General features: G+C 36.8%; 1 protein-coding gene across 1 annotated transcript; it reads left to right on the forward strand.

Moving 5' to 3' along the window:
* Positions 1-1485: 1485 nt before the first annotated feature.
* On the forward strand, positions 1486-3470 carry LOC115624729. Its single transcript, XM_030519555.1, has 4 exons — positions 1486-1950; positions 2101-2188; positions 2907-3025; positions 3085-3470. Exons 1-4 carry the CDS (start codon positions 1899-1901, stop codon positions 3369-3371), a joined length of 546 nt encoding a protein of 181 aa, XP_030375415.1. The 5' UTR covers positions 1486-1898; the 3' UTR covers positions 3372-3470.
* Positions 3471-11852: the final 8382 nt, after the last annotated feature.

Genomic DNA, 11852 nt, shown 5'->3' on the forward strand with positions numbered 1-11852 from the left:
TTTATAGCCTGTACCCAAAGGGTGAAAGGCTATAATAGTTTTGTGCGCATGTATGTAACACACAGAAGGAGGCGTGGCAGACCCCACAAAGTATATATATTCTTGATCAGGATGAGAAGCCGAGTCGATATAGCCCTGTCCGTCCGTCCGTCTGTCCGTCTGTCTGTCCGTCTGTCCGTCTGTCCGTATGAACGCAAGGATCTCAGAAAGTATAAGAGCTAGAATAACCAAACTTGGTTTCCATATTCTCCTAGGACCGAGAAAGTACGAGTTTGAGTTTTTTTTCGATGCACCCCCCCACTCCCCCGCAATTCGTGTTTTTTCTTATAACTTCCGTAATTCTCGGAATTTTGAAATCAATTTTGGTAGGTACATCCAGTTAGTACTAATGTGTCCGTGTGCCAAATTTCATCATGATAGGTCAATTCTGAAGAAAGTTATAGCCATAAGTAAAATCGCTGCTCATGCGCTGCCTGCAGCTCTGTCGGCAGCGCTGCCCGCAGCTGTTGTTGTTGTTGCTGCTTTGGTTCAACTTTGTGCTGCATACATACACGCATATAAACACGCATAGGTACGTGATGTAAATGTATGCTGTTAAAACTAAACATAAACATATATTCTAATTTAATTTAATTAATTAATTCATTAATTTTTTTTAATAATTTAATTTTTTTTTAATTTTTTTTTTTTTAATTTTTCTTTTTTTGTGGAGAGTACAGGCTATTTTACTGTCGGGCTTGCTCGACTGTAGCGTTCTATCTTGTTATATGATGATATTTAGCATGATTTTATTTCTTAAAAAAGGAACTCAAATATTTTAAAGCTAAAGCTTTTCGCTAATAGTTTTGTTGGATTCTCTAATTTATATGCATATACATACTTGTATATGAAGTTACTATTGAACTAATAGCTGAAAAAACAATATAAAATGCAAGTGCACGTGCATGTGGGCATGATTTAAATATGACGTTCGATCATTTCTTGCACACAGGCAAAAAGTTTCGGTCACCGCCGCTCATTCTGAGTTTTTGCAGCTTTGAGTCGAACTGACTGGTTGGTGAGGGTTCGTTTAAAACCAATCATTGCTTGCATTCATGCAAGAAGTTTCGGTCACAACTGCTCACTTCTGAGTTTTTGCAGGTTTGATTCGAACTGAGTTTTCGTTGAGGGCTCGTTCGTTGCTTGTCACTATACCCAAATGAAATAATCATACCGAGTATGGGTAAATACTCGAGTATGGCCGAAAATGTAGTACTCGTTGCAGTTCTCTGATGTCGATAATCTATTCATATAGTTCCAATGCATAGAATTGCCGCAACCATTTTGCATGACCATTGTACTAGGCTGAGTGTTAATTCGAATCACTGCATGTGGCAGCATAGGATTTACATATACAAATCGGACGAATCGATGAAAAATAAATGCAGAATTTATTATATTTTAAATTTGGTCACACTGGCAAGTCATTTGTTTATAGAACGCAAGTTAGATGTTATGGAGCACGTGCATGTGTGTGTTGATAGTGCTATACTGTTCTTTGGTGGTAGCCAACATTAAATTCTCATTTTCTAAGACGTTCGAGATTCAGGATATGGCCAGAGTGGTATAGCATAAATCAAGTTGTGAAAGCAGGCATATGAATACTGTAACTATTATATGAACACCTTCAGTGACACTTCGAACTTCATACAAGGGCTATAATAATATTGTGTAACTAAAAAAAAATTGAAATGAAACATCAGATCAGCGGCAACAAGTCATTCGTCGATTTTAAAATTCAAATAATTGGGAATAGTTTAAAAACGAGAAATACAAAAACTAAAAAAAACAAATAAATATAAATACATACATATCTGGAAAACCAGCCTGGTGCTGAGAAGTTCAGATAAATTATCACCATGTACACAGTTAACAAAGGACCTAGCAAAATCGTCGCTAAAACACGTCGGGGTAAGTCCTATTTTTCAGTAAAGCACGAAATGAATCCCAGGTAAAATTTTCAAAAATGTGTTGCTGTTATGTCACAATGGTCCTAGGGCCGGTCGATGTTTTTGCCGGTTATTAAGTTTATTAGTTTTAATATGCACTGTTCCCTTGCAGGACTGGCACAAAACTTTGAAAAATTCGAAACAATTAAGGAGAGCGGCAAGAAGGGATTCGATTTAAATAGCCCCAAGGAACATAATAAGTGAGTTTAATACAATATAAGGAAAACCTTATTCGTTGACTTATATACTATATACATAAATACATACATATACATATGTATTTATTAGTTATGTACATATGTGGAATACGAGAACTGGTTGATTATGGTTCACTTTCACACAAATGTTCAAGCGGGTCAGACGTGGTTATCAGCAAGCCCGCTGAGCATACTGTAGCTCTCATTGAAATCTTCACATTACAAGCATCTACATACGTTACGTCATAAAGTTGAACTGTTATGTTTAATGTTGTAATCTTAAATAAATTATGTTGCACCAATCAATTCCATGAAGTCGTGCAAACTCAAGTCTTAACAAGCTGCCCAAAAAATAAAGAAATTAAATGTATTTTTAGGATAAGTTTGCATTTTCCTCCTGATGCACCGCTATACTCCCCCACAATTTGTGATCTCTCAAAGCTCCCGTAATTCTTTGCATTTTATACTCAAAGCTTAGATTTGTATCCGGTTTATTATTATCATTGTGTTAAGTCAAATGTAAAAGAAGTTAAAGCCTTTAACGTAATCCCTGCCCATACTCTGTCAGCAGCTGTTGTTGCTTCTTTGATTGAAGACTACAGAAATGCGAACACATAGACAAGACTCCACTGTGTGGGGGAGTTAAGCCCGGTCGACTTCAGCATACCATTCTTGTTTTATTTCGTTTGATAATGCTTGCATCTTTATACTTTTTTGACAGCATACCACGGCCGGTGTTCCAACAAAGCTTTGCATCAAAGCGCATCACCCCTACTAAACTTATTGATGACGAAGTGATAACGCCGCAGCATGAAGAGATCATACGCTATATAAATGACTGTAAGAATGTTTACGGTATTTAATATTTTTTATTTCACCTCTTTTATCTTTTCCGCTAGCTTGGAATATTTTGGTCGCACAAAATCCCTACGATTGCAGTAACAAACACAGCAAAGAAAAGTTACAAGCCGATGCTAACAATAACAATGCGACTTATTGTAGCATCATAAATAGGGGAATTGGCAGCTCACCATCGGCTGTTATGACATCTACTGCAAATGCAGTACCAAGCACACCTGCCGTTTGGGTTGAACCAGCTAGCCCAGTGCTACGTGACTTTAAACCTTTTGACTTAGAAACTTGGTGGGGCCGCCGACTATTTCATAATATCACAAAAAGTCTTTAAGAACTTAGTGGTTTTAGTTGGTAGCCGTATTTAAGGGTATAATATAATTATAATTGAAAATCAACTTAAAAATATAAAAATAATGTATATTAAGAAGTAGGAATGTGAGTTTTGTCCACAAACGTTTTTTTTTTTTTTTGAGTTTTTATTTTTCTTAACACAAATTTAGTAAATTTAAAATCTTTAGTTAATAAACGATTTTAAATAAATGGTATGTTTATGTATTGGTCATAACACCACGTTATTTGGGAGTTCTATTGATTGTACTACGTAAATGGTCACAATATTAAAGGTATTAATTTATTCTTTAAGAATTAAAATCTTTAATATATAAGAGCTACGTCAGCTCGGATGTTCCGTTTTAAAATTACTTTTTTGATCCTGAAAAAAAGCTTATAGGACATTTAATAATTGCGTATGTCGTTTATAATTTTTCGTTTTGTGCTTAGCTTAGTTTGACATTTTGATGGTATAAAATTTATAATTTTATTATGCCGGCACCTATAATGTGCATTTTGTTTTTCTACTTTTATACGAGTTAATTTTCTGCTGATGCAACAGCCCACTCCCGTTATAAGTGATTTTCCATAACTCTTCGTATAAGCACCTTGATCAAAAACACTAAGAGCTAGAGGCACCAAATTTTGAATTCCCGCAATTCTTGGAATTGAGTTTGTGTAACTGCAGTAATTTGAATAACGGGTGTTCTCACCCCAAGTGGTGCACTGGATATATCAGGCACATGATAGCCGATTGCTCTTTGTGGGATAAAAGTATGATGGCCAGCGCTAGACAAGCTGTCCAGCAAGGTACAGCGATCTTGGACATCATCGGGAAGAAGCTGGAGACCAACACGGCATTAAGACTGAGAGAAACCTTGGCTTGGAGGGATGCAGCCAGGGGTCATGCATGTCTCCACCCCGGGGTCTTCACCCACACGGATAACAGAATACCGAGTGTGACCTTTGAAAAGGATTAAACAGCTTAATTCCTCTCTCGAATGGAATGGGAATACCTACCTCATGTTCGAATCAACCCTGTTAACGTTTTCACAGATGGCTCTAAGATAGATGGGAGGGTCGCTGGAGGCATTTACTTTCTGAACCTGGGGTTAAGTTTTCGCCTTTTTGACCCCTGTAGTGTGTACCAAGCAGAAGTCGCTGCGTTAATTGAGGCAAGTCAAGCGTCACTTAAAGCGCTTGACCCTAATCCAGGTGACATCAATTTCTTTTTGATAAAAAAAAAAACCAGAAAGGAATGCTTAAGTCGTGGGAGCTCAACTCTTAAATACCCTGTACCACTCCACAAAAAAAAATAAATTAATTAAATGAATGAATTTAATCTATATATATACATATATACTAGCGGACCGGGCAGACATTGTCCTGGTTTCTTAAATTTTCATTGTCAATTGATCTGCCGATCTATTTAATCGATTGTTCTGGACTAATTGTGAATCCCGAGTCCGTCGACCAATAGTTCCACCTCGTCCACGAAAGCGTGGCATTGTTTTATGTACGTAACTTATATTTGAATGTATATACAATACACTTAATATTCACTGAAATGCGACACTTGAAATTATAAAATAGAAAAAAATTAAAATGTTAAGGCACACTGTCTGCAGAACGTATTCGTTCTTTGAGATGTTAAACGCTGAATTAAAAATTTGAAAGGTAAACTCATGTCTGCCGGGCTGAATCTAAACCATGCTTGGCACGACCCAAGCGCAAAAAAAGGCCGACAGTAAAATAGCCTGTACTCTCCACAAAAAAAAAATAAATAAATACAAAAAAAAAATTATTAAAAAACAAGAGAGAACGCTATAGTCGAGCAAGCCCGACAGTAAAATAGCCTGTACTCTCCACAAAAAAGGAAAATTAAAAAAAAAATTAAATGATTTAAAAAAATTGAATTAATTAATTAATTAAATTAGAAGACATGTTTATGTTCAGTTTTAACAGTATACATTTACATCACGTGCCTATGCGTGTATATATGCAGCACAAAGTTGAACCAAAGCAGCGCTGCCGGCAGAGCTGCAGGCAGCGCATAAGCAGCAATTTATTTATAGCTATAACTTTCTTCAGAGCTGACCTATTATGATGACACTTGGCATACGGACAAATAACCACGAACTGGATGTATATGCCTGGGGCTTAGGGGAACCTGAATGCCAAGTTTGGTTATCCTAGCTATTGTACTTGCTCAGATTGTTGCGCTCATACAAACAAGCGGACGGACGGACAGACGGACATCTCTATATATATATAAACAAGTAAAAAAAGCTAAAGTCGGGTGTCCCGACTTTGAAATACTCTGTACATATGTTTAAAATAATTATAGAAAATAAAAAAAATTAAGAAAATAAAAAAAAAAATTTTGATCGATTTTACCACTCTTGGTATTCGAACTCTCGTAAAGGGTTTATAATTGCACATTTACATAGCAATTGCCATAATATATTTGCTGCTCAAGCGCTGCCCGCGGCTGTTGTTGATGCTGGTGCTTTGGTTGACTGCACACATGTTTACACAGACACGAATAGATGCGCATAGGTATACATACACTCAGACAGACGCAATTGCTATGTAAATGTGCAATTATAAACCCTTTACGTGAGTTCGAATACCGAGAGAGGTAAAATCGATCACTAAGAATTGAATTTTGAAAAATTCAAGCTCCAAAGGGGGGAAAACGAGCTCCAAAGTTTGTTTGAAAAATCTTCAGTTTTCCACCAATCAACTTTAAATTTGATTTTTATAATCTATAAAAGAATACAAACAAAACTGCTTACTCGGATTGTGGTGGAGCTTGAATTATTGGGGTTTTAATATTTATTCACCTTTTCAAATGAAAAGTTTGTGTTATAAATTTTTCCTGGTCGATTTCAAATTTGGGGACTGTAATCTACGTAACTAAATCTACAACTTTGCGTTCAAGGATTTGCAAAATATGCATTTTACAAAAGCAGGCAGAACAAACAAATATCAAACAGTTGGGGACAACTAAGTATACATACACACACACACATACAAGCAGCTGATAAAGCTTCGCATCCTGATAAAGCTTCGCATCAGGTACTCTCCGTTGCTACAACTTATCTACAGGCCACAATAATTCATATCGAATTACAAAGCGGTTATTTAAGCCTAGCCGAAGTATACTGCCCACCGCACTTCTCGTTTCTGAGGCAGAATTTGTACATTTCTTAGACATACTAGGTGACCGCTTTATAGCAGCTGGTGACTACAATGCCAAACACACACATTGGGGATCCCGACTCATCAACTCGAATGCAAGCAATGACCGCTTGTGAACGAACGAAACTGCGGACTCAGAATGAGCGGTTGTGACCGAAACTTTTTGCCTGCGTGCAAGAAGTGATCAAACGTCGTATTTACAATCATGCCCGCATGACCGAAATGACCAATGATATCGGCGCGTGCACGGTCACTTGCATTTTCTATGGTTTTTTCGGCTATTAGTTCAATAGTAACCTCATATACAAGCATATATGCATATAATATAAGATTCCAACAAAACTATTAGCGAAAAGAAATACCTTCCTTTTTATTTAAATTACAAATAGTGATGGTATTTTAATTTATATTAATTTGTTTACTTTAAGATATTTGAGTTCCTTTTTTAAGAAATAAATTCATGCTGAATATCATAATATAACAAGATAGAACGCTACAGTCAAGCAAGCCCGACAGTAAAATAGCCTGTACTCTCCACAAAAAAGGAAAATTAAAAAAAAAAAAAAAATTAAAAAAAATTAAATTATTAAAAAAATGAATGAATGAATTAATTAAATTAAATTAGAATACATGTTTATGTTCAGTTTTAACAGCATACATCATACGTCACGTACCTGTGCGTGTTTATATGCGTGTATGTATGCAGCACAAAGTTGAACCAAAGCAGCAACAACAACAACAGCTGCGGGCAGCGCTGCCGACAGAGCTGCAGGCAGCGCATGAGCAGCGATTTTACTTATGGCTATAACTTTCTTCAGAATTGACGTATCATGATGAAAGAGAGAACGCTATAGTCGAGCAAGCCCGACAGTAAAATAGCCTGTACTCTCCACAAAAAAGGAAAATTAAAAAAAAAATTAAATGATTTAAAAAAATTGAATTAATTAATTAATTAAATTAGAAGACATGTTTATGTTCAGTTTTAACAGTATACATTTACATCACGTGCCTATGCGTGTATATATGCAGCACAAAGTTGAACCAAAGCAGCGCTGCCGGCAGAGCTGCAGGCAGCGCATAAGCAGCAATTTATTTATAGCTATAACTTTCTTCAGAGCTGACCTATTATGATGACACTTGGCATACGGACAAATAACCACGAACTGGATGTATATGCCTGGGGCTTAGGGGAACCTGAATGCCAAGTTTGGTTATCCTAGCTATTGTACTTGCTCAGATTGTTGCGCTCATACAAACAAGCGGACGGACGGACAGACGGACATCTCTATATATATATAAACAAGTAAAAAAAGCTAAAGTCGGGTGTCCCGACTTTGAAATACTCTGTACATATGTTTAAAATAATTATAGAAAATAAAAAAAATTAAGAAAATAAAAAAAAAAATTTTGATCGATTTTACCACTCTTGGTATTCGAACTCTCGTAAAGGGTTTATAATTGCACATTTACATAGCAATTGCCATAATATATTTGCTGCTCAAGCGCTGCCCGCGGCTGTTGTTGATGCTGGTGCTTTGGTTGACTGCACACATGTTTACACAGACACGAATAGATGCGCATAGGTATACATACACTCAGACAGACGCAATTGCTATGTAAATGTGCAATTATAAACCCTTTACGTGAGTTCGAATACCGAGAGAGGTAAAATCGATCACTAAGAATTGAATTTTGAAAAATTCAAGCTCCAAAGGGGGGAAAACGAGCTCCAAAGTTTGTTTGAAAAATCTTCAGTTTTCCACCAATCAACTTTAAATTTGATTTTTATAATCTATAAAAGAATACAAACAAAACTGCTTACTCGGATTGTGGTGGAGCTTGAATTATTGGGGTTTTAATATTTATTCACCTTTTCAAATGAAAAGTTTGTGTTATAAATTTTTCCTGGTCGATTTCAAATTTGGGGACTGTAATCTACGTAACTAAATCTACAACTTTGCGTTCAAGGATTTGCAAAATATGCATTTTACAAAAGCAGGCAGAACAAACAAATATCAAACAGTTGGGGACAACTAAGTATACATACACACACACACATACAAGCAGCTGATAAAGCTTCGCATCCTGATAAAGCTTCGCATCAGGTACTCTCCGTTGCTACAACTTATCTACAGGCCACAATAATTCATATCGAATTACAAAGCGGTTATTTAAGCCTAGCCGAAGTATACTGCCCACCGCACTTCTCGTTTCTGAGGCAGAATTTGTACATTTCTTAGACATACTAGGTGACCGCTTTATAGCAGCTGGTGACTACAATGCCAAACACACACATTGGGGATCCCGACTCATCAACTCGAATGCAAGCAATGACCGCTTGTGAACGAACGAAACTGCGGACTCAGAATGAGCGGTTGTGACCGAAACTTTTTGCCTGCGTGCAAGAAGTGATCAAACGTCGTATTTACAATCATGCCCGCATGACCGAAATGACCAATGATATCGGCGCGTGCACGGTCACTTGCATTTTCTATGGTTTTTTCGGCTATTAGTTCAATAGTAACCTCATATACAAGCATATATGCATATAATATAAGATTCCAACAAAACTATTAGCGAAAAGAAATACCTTCCTTTTTATTTAAATTACAAATAGTGATGGTATTTTAATTTATATTAATTTGTTTACTTTAAGATATTTGAGTTCCTTTTTTAAGAAATAAATTCATGCTGAATATCATAATATAACAAGATAGAACGCTACAGTCAAGCAAGCCCGACAGTAAAATAGCCTGTACTCTCCACAAAAAAGGAAAATTAAAAAAAAAAAAAAATTAAAAAAAATTAAATTATTAAAAAAATGAATGAATGAATTAATTAAATTAAATTAGAATACATGTTTATGTTCAGTTTTAACAGCATACATCATACGTCACGTACCTGTGCGTGTTTATATGCGTGTATGTATGCAGCACAAAGTTGAACCAAAGCAGCAACAACAACAACAGCTGCGGGCAGCGCTGCCGACAGAGCTGCAGGCAGCGCATGAGCAGCGATTTTACTTATGGCTATAACTTTCTTCAGAATTGACGTATCATGATGAAATTTGGCACACGGACACATTAGTACTAACTGGATGTACCTACCAAAATTGATTTCAAAATTCCGAGAATTACGGGAGTTATGAAAAAAAAAACCAATTGCGGGGGAGTGGGGGGGTGTATCAGAAAAAAGAAACAAACTCGATCTGCCTAGGGCTTATAGGAACCTTGATACCAATTTTGGTTATCCTAGCTTTTGTACTTACTGAGATCCTTGCGCTCATACAGACAGACAGATGGACATGGCTATATTGACTCGTCTTGTCATCCTGATCAAAAATATATATACTTTGTGGGGTCTGCCACGCCTCCTTCTGTGTGTTACATACATGCGCATAAAACTAGTATAGCCTTTCACCCTTTGGGTACAGGCTATAAAAATAAATAAATGTGTTTTGTTTTCATTCTGTACCTCTTTTTTTTAAATACGTACATACATACATATACACATCTTTGCGGATAATTGCAAACAGCACATGCACGCACAAATACATAAATATGTACATACATGTACATAAAATCCGCGCAATACTTGACACATACTCGGGTAAAACCTTCGCAATACTCGAGACATACTCGGGTAAAACCTGCGCAATACTCGAGTAATACCCGAGTAAAGCTCGCGCAATACTCAAACAATACTCGAGCTATAACGGTAAAATACTCGTTCGATTAAACGCTCATTCTGCAAAGTCTGGTTTGTTTCGATCAGGACCCAGTCATCTTAAAGGAAGTGACCGAGCCTGAACTGTTTTAAAGCAAACCAATCAAGACCGGTGCTTGTTCGTAAAAATAGAAAGATTGCTCCATCATAAGAAAAATGCTGAGAGTACTCAACTTGCTTGAGCTCGTTTGCAGCCAAGCAAAGATCTGATTTGATTGAATTTTCAGCAAGGGTGGTCGAATATACTCGTTGCAGTTCTCTGATGTAGACCTATCAGTCTCCTGCCTTGCCTTCCTAAGATATTCAAAAAACTGCTCCTGAATCGCATCAAACAGCACCTACACACCAACAGTGCAATCCCAAATCACTAATTTGGTTTTCCCGAAAAACATGGAACCATTTAACAACTCATCCCAATAACTTCTGAGATACGAAATGCATTTGAAAAACGAGAGTATTGCTCCGCCGTTTTTCTGGATGTCGCCCAAGCCATCGACCGATGGTTTCGTTCACAAAATCAAAATAGTACGTACTTCCACAGAACATCCATAAAATACAGCAGAGAAGTTTCGCAGATAGATGCAAAGATTTCCTCTCCGAATACCATCCAATTGAAGCTGGTGTACCCCAAGGGAGCGTGCTTGGACCGACACTGTATATCATATACACAGCAGATATACCGACAAACAGTCATACAACAATTTCGACATTTGCTAATGATACTACCATCCTAAGTCGCTCCAAGTGCCCAACAAGAGCTACAAACTCTTATCATCTCACCTCGTGGCCATAGAATAATGGCTAGCAGACTGGAGCATACATTTAAACGAGCAAAAGTGCATACATGTCAACTTTACCCTAAACAAACAAACCTGTCCTCCATTTTCGCTAAACAACATCAATATTCCATAAAAAAATCCGATGTAACATACCTTCGTGTCCATTTGGATAGATGGCTTACTTGGCGCAAACACAACGAAGCGAAGAGAGATCAACTGAAACTAAAAGCTATTAATCTACATTGGCTTATAAACGTACGGTCACCACTAAAACTGGAGTACAATGCAGTTCTCAAGCCAATTTGGGCATAAGGCTCTGAACTATGGGGAAACGCTTCCATTATCCATAAATTGGTCTAAAATTGGTTCGATTGTGACGATCTATGTTTTCCCTTGTAGAAATTAGCATTTGAAATTGAATTCAGAATTTTCGCTAACGAACAGACTTGCCCAATCGGCGACACACAATTATCGCCAAGTTTGTTTAATTAATACAAAGTTATGTGGTACTTATCTGAAACAAGAATTGCGTCAGTTATATATTTTATTTTTAACTTTCGTTTGACTCAAAACTTTAGACTTAACTCAGCAAAATGTGATGTTTAAAAAATGTAATGTTCTATTTGGGCCAATGGGGCATCTCTATTGTGCGGATGTTTTGGATGCTGTGTGTGAATGCTAGTGTTTTAAGTATACATTTAGTAATTTGCTAATTTAATAATATTTACATAGGATATGCAAAATATTTTTGATTGAGATTGTTCAGAAAAACC

The sequence above is a fragment of the Scaptodrosophila lebanonensis genome, unplaced genomic scaffold, assembly GCF_003285725.1.
Source record: "Scaptodrosophila lebanonensis strain 11010-0011.00,11010-0021.00 unplaced genomic scaffold, SlebRS2 tig00000061-arrow-pilon, whole genome shotgun sequence".
Classification (NCBI taxonomy): Eukaryota; Metazoa; Arthropoda; class Insecta; order Diptera; family Drosophilidae; genus Scaptodrosophila; species Scaptodrosophila lebanonensis.